At 39.3% G+C, this 12,989-nt stretch overlaps 1 protein-coding gene across 4 annotated transcripts in view; it reads left to right on the top strand.

Moving 5' to 3' along the window:
- Positions 1 to 4,815: 4,815 nt before the first annotated feature.
- LOC139750757 (F-box only protein 25) overlaps positions 4,816 to 12,989 on the top strand; it is a 92,847-nt gene continuing 84,673 nt past the window's right edge. Inside the window, exons 1-2 of one of the 4 annotated variants that reach the window (XM_071665468.1) lie at positions 4,816 to 5,007; positions 12,408 to 12,537. In XM_071665468.1, coding sequence (XP_071521569.1) covers positions 4,892 to 5,007; positions 12,408 to 12,537 — 246 coding nt within the window. In that variant the 5' untranslated portion in view covers positions 4,816 to 4,891. Of the gene's footprint in view, positions 5,008 to 10,348; positions 10,481 to 11,045; positions 11,234 to 12,407; positions 12,538 to 12,989 lie in introns of those variants that run through there. The other 3 variants (XM_071665467.1, XM_071665471.1, XM_071665470.1) reach the window with 3 other exon arrangements.

The raw sequence follows: 12,989 nt of genomic DNA, 5'->3' as shown, positions 1-12,989 counted from the left end.
CTGGCTACGTGCCTGAAGAGAATACCTGCTCAGAACTTTATGTTGATTTGGCTCCAAGTATTATGTATTGGCAAGGGTACAGCGACCCAATAGGTGTGGAAATTGCATGTTATGAAAGTGATGTTACAGTATTCAAGGATTTTGTTTGTAATTACTATTCATGTATGTGACAATTGAACCCACACACAAACATATAACTTTATCGGTGTAATTGTCATGTAGTGTTACATTTTTGTAATCGTAACTGTAATCACTTATATCGTTATATTTCCTTAGTACTTATTGTAATCATGATACTGGATCATTGTAATGGTTTACATGTTCATGTGCTCGTGCCCCACTCTGGCTGGCCTCTGGGGACATGTGAAAGACATAGACCTTTGAAATACCGTGTACACAACGGAATAACGCTTAGTTGTCTAGCCAAAGCCTAGCCCAGACTTCCATTCTCAAAACGCTAATATGCTCTCTAAACGAACGTATTTTGATGAAGGCTAACGAAGAAGCCAAACGAAGTATGAGATCCATATGGCGTGTCGTCTCACAGATAACTGACAGTCTGGCGCACATACAATTACCAGAGTAAAGTCGATAAAACTTCTGTAAGTATTGATTATAATGCTGCGTCCGAATTCAACGACTTTACGGCGCTACCTCGCGCACGTGCGGGGGGGAGGGGGTTGTTATTTCATGTGTGGCGGGGTGGCGACGGGAATGAATAAAGGCAGACTATGAATTATGTACATGTGTATATATGTACATGTCTGTGTGTATATGTATACGTTGAGAAGTATAGGTATGTATATTTGCGTGTGTGGACGTGTATGTATACACATGTGTATGTGGGTGGGTTGGGCCATTCTTTCGTCTGTTTCCTTGCGCTACCTCGCTAACGCGGGAGACAGCGACAAAGCAAAATAAAGATAAATAAATAAATGAATATATATATATATATATATATATATATATATATACATATATAATATTTCTCTATACTTGATCGCCGTTTCCAGCGTTTGCGAGGTAGCTGCAGAAACAGATAAATAGAGGACGTTTTTGTTCCCATCCATTCTGTCATTTGCAGTGCACCAAAACCACATCTCCCTCTCCACAACCAGGCCTCAGAGACCTTTCCATGGTTTACCCCGGCCACTTCAAATGATGTGGTTCAGTCCGTCGACAACACGTCGACCACACTATAGCATATCGTTCCAATTCATTCAGTCTCGGAAACGTCTTTCACCTTCCTGCATGTTCAGGCCCCAGTCTCTCAATATCTTTTTCACTCCATCCTTCCATATCCAGTTAGGTTCCATGTTATCGTTTACTTCTGATACATATATCCTCTTTGTCACTCACTCACCTACTGTATACCTTTACCAGTCATATACTTTTTACCTGTATTTAATACCACAGTAGCCTTAATGGTAGTATCAACAGAGTGTAAATGTTGTGGCGTGACACACCCATATTTGCTCTGATGCAAAAGCCTTAAACCCATTTGTTCCCACGCTAAAATGGCATAGATAGCCCCATCGCAGAAGGGCGAGTAATCTACTGTCGTGTTCATGCTAACATTGCACTGTTCTTCCTGGAAATAATGCTTATTTTGCACGCTAAAAATCCTGGACTCGAGTCTAGAATGTTCCCGGTCTTGAATAATGGACTCTCTGCCGACCTGCATCTCTTTTGGTGCCTCTCGTTGATGCAGTTTACGTATGAATCACACTGATACTGCGGGAATCAGATTCTCTTCTCGTAGAAAATGAATCTGTTTTGGTCTCTTAAAAGGCTCAGTAAAGCTTAAATATAGACGAATTGCTTCGAAATCTCGTGTCTTCTCTTGAGGTAAATCAGCATCAGTTATTGAGTCAGCATATGATGCATTTGAATGCACCATATGTACCGTTCAGATAGATGAGGCTAAAGTTGATGTATCAGAGTCAGATTCCTTACCTGTGATGCTTAGTCTAAAAGGCTACGAAATCCATTGAAGTGAGAGAATGGAGGAAGGAGATTCACTGCCGTTACCAAACACATGGACGATTTGATGATGCCATACCATCTATGTCCAACTTGATGCCGATGATGTCGGTGTTCAACCTAGTATTGCCATACCATCTATGTTCAACTTGTTGCCATACTATCGGTGTTCAACCTAGTATTGCCATACCATCTATGTTCAACTTGATGCCGATACTATGGGTGTTCAACCCAGGGCCTGATTTAAGGTGCTGATATGCCTGGGGATAAATGATCCAGATAGACCTATAATTATATTTTTTTATGGAGACTTCCATGGCTTCAGAGCCGCTGAAGATGCAAAGTCTCGATCCTTCATCAGCTTACAACATCCACAGGAGGATTATAAAGAGCAAAAGTACTATAAAGAACAGTTCGAGAAGATTCGTAGAAAATGCTGAGCAAAAAGCAAATGATGCGGAAATACCTGTGGTCAAACAAGAAGAAAAGTTCCTGGGAAGTACAAATACAGTGCCATTTTCAGATGAAGACCATTCAGCTTCAGTCGTCAGAAGTATTACCATGCCTGTCTTCAGTACTTTGTCCTAGATATCATGATTAATGAAATAAAAAGATCCAAAGGGAAAAGTAACATTGCGACTGGTCAAATTTCGAGATCCCTTCGCTCCCTTACAGTTGAAATCCCTTCACCGCCTTGCACTTGAGATCCCTTCACTACCTTGCACATGAGATCCCTTCACTGCCTTGCACTTGAGATCCCCTCACTGCCTTGCACTTGAGATTCCTTGGCTGCCTTGCTGTTGGGATCCCTTCAACGCCTTGCATTTGAGATCACTTCAACACCTTGCAGTTCCATTTCACTGGGGAAAGATAAGTAAAACTGACCAAACTATTGTCAGTTCTGAGGCTTTCACTGAGAGCAGGTAAAGGTCCTAACAAAGCATTTTTTTTTTTTATCTCAGTTCAATAAGAAAAAGAATGGAAGTGCTAAGAGAAGTCTAAGTGTATATTTTCCTCTCGGGAGTTTATTTTTTATGTTTTGGCGTTTTGTCAATTTTCTCATAATGATTTGGTTAATGATAGGTGCCTGGGGGCAAATTAAAGTTCTTAATATTAACTTTAAAGACAGTGATGCTGCGTGTAACATAATCAGCAGAGGGGTATAGAATAACGAGATTTTCAAGATCTATGGAGTGATCATTTTTATGAGTGTTTAGCGATCGCATTTTTGTGGTCATCCCTGCGTACTGTATGACAGTGCCAATAACATCCCTCCTTTACAGTTTTTCCGGTCTGGTCTGTGTATATGACTGGTACATGCCTTGCATTTGATGGCATAAACACTCCCAATTGTTGCATGATTTGTCTTACTACTTATTAAGTTCTTACTGATAGTGTTGTTGTACTGGAAAGCAACATTACAAGCACTGTTTTCAGAACCTGGCTTACATTGGCTAAGTTGGGTGAATAGGGCAACACTAAACATTTAGACTTATCCTCATTTGTCGCATTTATTACTTTTTTTTTTTTTTACAAGAGGCATGAAATGCCTTCCTAGCTTTCCAGTAACCTTTGTTCACAAACCACTTGGGATAATACAACTGCCTAAAGATACGTCTTTTATAACTACATTTGTCTACCAGGTCTATGGGATCACATATCCGCAGTGCTCTTAAAAACAGACATAACTACAGACAATTTTGTAGAAGAATCATGTACTGAGAAATGATGAAGATATCTCTCAGAGTTGGTAGGCTTCCTGTAGATCTTAAAGGACAAATGATCAGATTCTCTAGTTATCAACACATCAAGAAAGGCCAGTTTGACTCTTGTTTCCCATTCAGTCTTGAATTTGATGGTGGAGTGGATGCTAATTAATTGATTCAACATAATTCTTGGGAGGATGGCCACAGGAACCGCACATCAACATCATCCACGTATCTAAACCAGATTTTCGGGTGATTATTGATTGAAGTTAGAATTTCAGTCTCAAAATATTCCATAAATAAGTTACTAAGAATAGGAGTAAGTGGGAAAATCCAGCACCAGCAATAGCAGATCACCCACGAACCTCACTTCCTTGCACTTATCAGCAATGCATAGTTTTATACCTTATGTTTCCGTATCCCACTCTCAGATCTCACATTACAAGAGATCATATAAAAACGGTTGAAAATATTTAAAAGGCCCCTACTGCCCCAGGTTCAGTTCTAACATTCCTCTAAGCTGGTGAACCTTTAAAATATGCACTTTTGAACTTTGTGTATCCTCAGCACAGGTGGCTAGCTTTGTTGCTTGAGCATAGATTTTCTTATGAATATCTTCGTTTGTAGTCATCACTAATGTCATCAGTATTGTACATGAATAAGCATGATTAGTTTGTTGGTCTGTGTGATGCAAAGGTTAGTCCAAGATCAAATTCTTTGGCGTCAGCATCGGATAGATATTGAGTGAAACAATACGCATCTCGTGAAAGTCCACCTATATTGCCTTCGAGAAGAATGTGAATGTTTTAGACCATCCTGTTACCTTTTAGATTATCCATACGTGTTCCGTGGAGTATGCAAATCTCTCTGCATCTCCAATCACATAACACCGACATATGTTCGGATACTGTCTTTTTTTCCCCGCGTTGTAAGTATGTTTTCCTGCCTCATGTCATGAATGTATGTGTACAGTCATGAGAAGAAAAAAAAAAAAAACATTACATGAGTCATGCGCCTGGTTGCTGCTAGATATTGTAGTAAACGTGAAGTATTGGCGGCGGTGGAGGTCCGTGGCAGAGAGAGCGACGTGATTGGCTGCCGCCGGTGCACCAGCAGCCAAGGCTCAGCCAGCCAGTCGACCTGTAACGCTGGTGAGCGGAGGATTATTGAATGACGCATCCGATCTAAACCCATTAATAACAATGCCGATATTTTCGAAAGACTGGAGAGACCCTGGGGACAAATGGGTAAAGACCGACGGTGGTTGGGAAAAGGAGAAAGTGTTGTGTTGTAGCCCGTTAACGGAGATGGTGGTGAGGCAAGTATAACCACTGGTTTAAACGTCTTTGTTTGCTTGGGAGACAGGACGATCAGCTGAGCAGAAGCGCATCTTAACCACGAAAAGCAGACGCCTGGTTCTCGCTAAAGGTTAAGTGACACCTCAAATTAAGGGAAATAGCAAATACTGTGACCTACGACCATGGTTAGGCTGCAACAGGGAGATGTTAGCTAAACGCTCTTAGGTAAAGCTGGACCAGGAAACTGCGTGACTGTTTGGAGGCGAGGGTGGGCGACCAGCAGGGTAGGTTGGCTGCGTCGTGCTTTTGTCGCCATGCACACAGAAAACCTCCTCCAACCTGGCCAGAATTTGCCCCCATGATGGAAGATCCATATAACCATGAATATGTGTGGATGTGCCAGTGTGCTGAACGTGTCAGTGCACATCAGGTGGAATTATTTTTGTTATTCCCTTCAGAGCATAACGTAGCGTGTACAAAAAGAATTTAATTCGTGTGAGTCAAGGATAGACATGCTATTGGCAACTAACACAACCGATGTATGTGTGGAAGTTTCAGGCGAGCCTTCTGCAAGAGCTAGACTACATTATCGAGAGATCCATGGACGATATATATATATATATATATATATATATATATATATATATATATATATATATATATATATATAGTAATGAGTTTTTTCTGTTAATTGCTGATTTTGTAATGTGTACCGATTACGTTTAGTAAAATATTTTTTACAAGTGACCTGTACTATGTGGCTGCAGAAGGATGTCCATGTATGTAGTTTTTCTTATACCAATCAGTGAGCACTGCTCACGATCACATTCTGTTTGAGTGTTCAGTAAAGAGGGTGAGTGGCCGTGAGATGAGGTAACTTCTCCCTCTATTCTGATGACATTTAAAGAACGTCGAGAAGGAATGTAATTACTAATGCAAAAGTAAATCAGGTCGCATTTTTTGGATGACATTTATTAAGCCCGACGTTTCATCGTGTTATTGTGTATATATATATATATATATATATATATATATATATATATATATATATATATATATGTAGATAGATAGATAGGCATACGGCGCATTCGTATATGCACCATTAGGCGTTTTTCATCCATTGAATTGAAAGATATAATTTACTGTAAACACAGCTGGATAGGAATATTGATGTAACATAGGAATTCAAAGATTTTTTTCCTCTTGGAGTGGCATGTAATGGGCACTGGGAAGTGCGTTGACTATGATGCGTTCCTCAGCATGTAAATATATTCATTGTTGTCGCTGGTGGGGGGGGGGGGGGCAGGGAGAGGGAGGAGGCAAGGTGCCAGCTTTTCTTATTTGCGTATGTGCAAAGGATGTGTGAGTTGAGGCTAGAAGTAACATCTAACGTAGATGTTGAATCTGCCTTTGCCTAGGAAGTAGTTTTGCATTCATTTAAATCGGCCGGAGATGTGTTTATATTGTGAATGTTGACTTATGAAAGATATGATTCCTCCTTCATTGGTAACTGCATTCCAAAGTGAATAGACATTACCATGTTGCTATAACGACCTAGCAGAATTATTTTGAGAAGATAGAATGATGAATCATGGTTACAGTCTTGTATTGTGAATCTTGGGAACGATCAGGCTACAGAATATATATATATATATATATATATATATATATATATATATATATATATATATATATTTTATACTTTGTCGCTGTCTCCCGCGTTTGCGAGGTAGCGCAAGGAAACAGACGAAAGAAATGGCCCAACCCCCCCCCATACACATGTATATACATACGTCCACACACGCAAATATACATACCTACACAGCTTTCCATGGTTTACCCCAGACGCTTCACATGCCTTGATTCAATCCACTGACAGCACGTCAACCCCGGTATACCACATCGCTCCAATTCACTCTATTCCTTGCCCTCCTTTCACCCTCCTGCATGTTCAGGCCCCGATCACACAAAATCATTTTCACTCCATCTTTCCACCTCCAATTTGGTCTCCCTCTTCTCCTCGTTCCCTCCACCTCCGACACATATATCCTCTTGGTCAATCTTTCCTCACTCATCCTCTCCATGTGCCCAAACCATTTCAAAACACCCTCTTCTGCTCTCTCAACCACGCTCTTTTTATTTCCACACATCTCTCTTACCCTTACGTTACTCACTCGATCAAACCACCTCACACCACACATTGTCCTCAAACATCTCATTTCCAGCACATCCATCCTCCTGCGCACAACTCTATCCATAGTCCACGCCTCGCAACCATACAACATTGTTGGAACCACTATTCCTTCAAACATACCCATTTTTGCTTTCCGAGATAATGTTCTCGACTTCCACACATTCTTCAAGGCCCCCAGAATTTTCGCCCCCTCCCCCACCCTATGATCCACTTCCGCTTCCATGGTTCCATCCGCTGCCAGATCCACTCCCAGATATCTAAAACACTTCACTTCCTCCAGTTTTTCTCCATTCAAACTCACCTCCCAATTGACTTGACCCTCAACCCTACTGTACCTAATAACCTTGCTCTTATTCACATTTACTCTTAACTTTCTTCTTCCACACACTTTACCAAACTCAGTCACCAGCTTCTGCAGTTTCTCACATGAATCAGCCACCAGCGCTGTATCATCAGCGAACAACAACTGACTCACTTCCCAAGCTCTCTCATCCCCAACAGACTTCATACTTGCCCCTCTTTCCAAAACTCTTGCATTTAGCTCCCTAACAACCCCATCCATAAACAAATTAAACAACCATGGAGACATCACACACCCCTGCCGCAAACCTACATTCACTGAGAACCAATCACTTTCCTCTCTTCCTACACGTACACATGCCTTACATCCTCGATAAAAACTTTTCACTGCTTCTAACAACTTTCCTCCCACACCATATATTCTTAATACCTTCCACAGAGCATCTCTATCAACTCTATCATATGCCTTCTCCAGATCCATAAATGCTACATACAAATCCATTTGCTTTTCTAAGTATTTCTCACATACATTCTTCAAAGCAAACACCTGATCCACTCATCCTCTACCACTTCTGAAACCACACTGCTCTTCCCCAATCTGATGCTCTGTACATGCCTTCACCCTCTCAATCAATACCCTCCCATATAATTTACCAGGAATACTCAACAAACTTATACCTCTGTAATTTGAGCACTCACTCTTATCCCCTTTGCCTTTGTACAATGGCACTATGCACGCATTCCGCCAATCCTCAGGCACCTCACCATGAGTCATACATACATTAAATAACCTTACCAACCAGTCAACAATACAGTCACCCCCTTTTTTAATAAATTCCACTGCAATACCATCCAAACCTGCTGCCTTGCCGGCTTTCATCTTCCGCAAAGCTTTCACTACCTCTTCTCTGTTTACCAAATCATTTTCCCTAACCCTCTCACTTTGCACACCACCTCGACCTAAACACCCTATATCTGCCACTCTATCATCAAACACATTCAACAAACCTTCAAAATACTCACTCCATCTCCTTCTCACATCACCACTACTTGTTATCACCTCCCCATTTGCGCCCTTCACTGAAGTTCCCATTTGCTCCCTTGTCTTACGCACTTTATTTACCTCCTTCCAGAACATCTTTTTATTCTCCCTAAAATTTAATGATACTCTCTCACCCCAAAGACGCACTGTATCTGATGATTTTTATTCTTTATCATAATAAGTATTCGATAGCTGGTGAAGAATATACCAGACTTCATGTTTTCACGTTTACGATGGCAAGTCGCATTGATATGATAACGACAAAAGTACGGAAAATAATGTCAAACTCCTTACTACATTACAGACTTTTACTTTAGAAAGATGTCCTCTCTCTCTCTCTCTCTCTCTCTCTCTCTCTCTCTCTCTCTCTCTCTCTCTCTCTCTCTCTCTCTCTCTCTCTCTCTTGGGCATCCTTCATACAGATCGTACGAAACACGTCTCATTAATTCTCGTAAAGTCTTCGAGCGCAAACATCCTTTATTGTATCATTATCTAGACATAATATATCTTTCTTAAAGACATCCTTCTGTAAGATGCTTATTACAGAGATTCATCATCCACACACACTGCAAAAACTGACATCTAGTCATACTTCTCTCTAGAGTTGGTTTGTGATTGAATCAAAATGTTTCTGTGAAACTTTAAGTTAGATGTCCATTTAATTTAGATTATTTATTTTTCTCTCTGCTACTCATTACCCTTGACTGTGTGAGATTACGAGACCAATAAACCTGTTAGATATATTTATGTATAATTGTATTGAACATTGCCTTATTAGAAACATAATAGGCAGCTGGTGGGTATAAATTACTGTAGTATTTATTGATTACAGTACGTATTTAGAGACAGTTCATACGTACGGGATATAGGGAGGTCATTGATTAATTTTATGCATGAACACAGTGTCATGTTGGTAATAGTTTTGAATTACTGAATACTGTAGGAATACCATTTCCCCACAAAGATATAAGTAGCGTATTTTACTTTATGTAGTGTGTAGAAGCTTTCAAATAACGACATGTTGGTGATATAATGTAAAATGTTTATAATGGAGTCATTAGATTGTTAGATATCAGGCTCTGAAACTTATTCGATTCTAAACTTTCTTACATGTAATTATTCCCCTCAGAATTTTTTGAATAACTCAGCCCCGAATCCTTCTTCGGGAACTGACATAATATGTAACAGAAATCGTATACAAATGTAGAAAATATTTTCTATGTACCTAGGAAGTTAGATGACACCATTTTTTAAAATTGTAATATATATATATATATATATATATATATATATATATATATATATATATATATATATATATATATATATATATACTGATTTATGTTAATGTAGGTGATATGGATAGAATTAGAATTTTCTTGCCATACGTTATCTGGAGGCGTGACATGTCGCCTTTAACTAGAGTGTAGAAGCGTCAGGAAAGTAGGCCAGGCCGTTTTAATATCTTGTTAAAACGTTTTTCTTTATTAGAATATTAGGCATAATTGTACCAATATCCTGTAAAAACGTTTTTCTTTATTAGAACATGAATCAGTATTGTACCACTACTTCATCCAATGACTTGTGTATTCGTACAAAGGAGTTACGAGAATTCCAGCGAGCACATCCTTAGAACGATTTATGAATTAAGTACCTTTGCATTAAACAAGAATAGCCTAATAAAAAGAAAAAAAAGAATAGGTTCATTTCCATTGACACCCAGAGAGCTGTGGGCTAGGCTAGGCAACCATTCTGGGAACTTGCGTCAAGGTCGATCGTGTTGGGAACTGGTCTCAAAACGTAAACAAACATGACACACACACACCAGGCATCAGGTCGCGCTGGAACTCTATGTCTCTCATGACAGTGTCATTTCCAACTTCCCTGCGGTCTCTAATTGGGCATTACGATAACAGCAGTACATTTTTACTGTCAGTCTCGTTGCTAGGGAGGTTAGGTGAGGATTGCCTCAAGGTTTATTGATTTTTACGAGCGTCTCAAAATTTCTCTCAGCCTCTTCTCTCTCGTCCCTTAAACAGCGTTAACATTACCTTAACATTAGTACATTTTTACTATAAATCGCGCAGCTTGAGAGGTTAGGTGAGATTCAATGTTTATTGATTTTTTTTTTATGTCTCCAACGTTTACACAATACATTTTCCATGATCTTGAAACTTCTCGCAACCCTCACATACTGTCTTTGAGGAAATTATAAGAGGGATAGTGTTTCCGAACTGGTACCATTCCTCGATTTCTCCCTGCTCCAGAACCAGTAGAGCCAGTTACCCATGAGATGCATTTATGTAAGGACCCATACATGGTCTTGAGGTTTGATGAGACTGGTTCCTAATGTTTGTCTGTGGTGATGTCCTAGGACTTAATCAAAGGAGTTAACTAGTGAACTATGATGTGACATAAACATGCATCAAAAGATCTCACATCAACTCAGCTTTTCTGATTCCAGATTTATTTTTATCTTACAATAAATGAATGAGAGTGGGGAGGGGTATGAAGATCAAGGGATAAATGGAGATCATATTGAAAAGTGGTGAAACAATAGTGGAAACCAACACAACCTGTGAAAACCCAATATAACTTCCTCTCTAAGCAGCCAAATTTCTCATAATTTCTTATCATCAAAATGCAAACAATGGTGGCACCATTGCCCATTCTGTCTTACAGTCACGCTTTCCAAATGGTTTTATATCATGTAAGTGTAGGTATATTAAGTGTTGTTAGTTTTTAGTGTTAGGAGAGGTTAGGTGATGGTTTCATAGCTTTCAATGATTTCTACAATTGTATCACTTACCATACTTTAGAATTAAATGAACCCACATTTTCTGTAATATTCATACACCTCCCCACTATCACAAAGGTCAGGAGTTTCTCTTGAAATTTTATCTATTTCCAGTTTTACCAGGCTATGAATAGAGATCTGGGTCTACTTTAGATTTTGATAGTGGCTTTAGGTTAGATTTTATGTTGTTCACTTTTGGTTCCTAGGTTAGTTGATTAAGTTAGAAGTACAACTAGGCCTTAGCTTAAGCTTAGGTACTTGATCTTACAATTGAAGCTAACCTAAAACCTAACCTAGAACTTCATTAAAGCATGGTATAAGGAATTTATCAAGAATATACCTAAGGACATGATATCAAATATAAGGACCTGACATATAAACCTTTCCAAACGTAGGATCAAACAGAAGGACCAGACCAATGAACCTAACTTAGGACTGAACCTAGAAAATAAGTTAACCTAGAACTTATTCATATGTGCCTAATCTTGGGCTTATCAAGGACCTGACTTTATGGACATAGCTGAGAAACTAGCATAAGACCTATGCACTTATGAATAACATTAGGCTAGAAGCTACTATATAACACAAGCCTGGAACTTGGCATGAGACTTAAGTACTTGACAGGAATAACCGTAGGCTCTAACTTGAGAACCAGGCCAAAGAACTTTACATAGAACCTAACTTAAGGACCTAACCTGAAAAAAATCCTATGGATATAATCTAGGACCTAATCCAAAACCTAACAGACAGACCTCAGCAGCATTCCACTGATGCCCTCATCCCATTTTGTGAAGGCTGCTTAGATATGCATACTTTGTTCAGTTACACTTTGATAATTTTCTTTACATCAAAGTATAGACCATGTTATTTTATTTGCAATACCATACTAATAAAAGCAAAATTTGTAGCTATGCATGTAATTTATTATTGGCCAAAGCAAAATAAAGCCCTGCTGACACTCTGTTACTGCTTGACATTACCCACAAGTATTCATAAGCCTCCACATTAGTAAATTTTTATGTTTCCCAAAGCAATTTACTATATGAATCTTACAACTGGATTATCGTTGTTCTGCTCTTCATTATAGGTTGGATGTTGAAGAAAATCAAGAGAACATAAATCCCGAAGATATGGGTCTCTTAGATCGACGTGGCAGTCGTGGTGAGTTGATGGTAGCTCAGCCTTACTGCCGCATCTATACCCGTAACACCAAGGAGGTAACTAATGTCACATTTAGCAGTTTTATATAAGTTTTAAACTCTCTATGTATGAAGAATGATTAAAAAATGTAGAGCACAGTCACCATATAATGTTGATTGATCCGTAAAGACACATAAAGTTTAAAACATGATAAAATTACTTCATTTCCCTCCTTCACTTTCATTTTCTAAAAGTAGGAAGAGAGTAAGCAGCAAAGAGAGAAATGCTTATACTGCTCAAAGGCTCAGTCATGGGTGTCTGAATGTACATGGATGTAAACAATTAAAAAAAGGGAGAGACAGATGGCATGTTTTGGAAGAGGAACCTGGATATTCTGGATCTGGGTGAAACAAGGCTCAAGTCAAAAGGGGGAAGAATAGTTTAGGCAGGTTTAGGAGGGGGTTGGAACTTCTGCTGAAAGAGGAGTTTTGGGAATGTGTTAAAGAGTGTAACTAAGTGAGTTCCAGCT

This window comes from Panulirus ornatus, chromosome 10 (genome assembly GCF_036320965.1).
Source record: "Panulirus ornatus isolate Po-2019 chromosome 10, ASM3632096v1, whole genome shotgun sequence".
NCBI classification, from domain to species: Eukaryota; Metazoa; Arthropoda; class Malacostraca; order Decapoda; family Palinuridae; genus Panulirus; species Panulirus ornatus.
The sequence above is the reverse complement of the archived record's forward strand: the minus strand, read 5'-3'. Positions and strand labels throughout refer to the sequence as shown.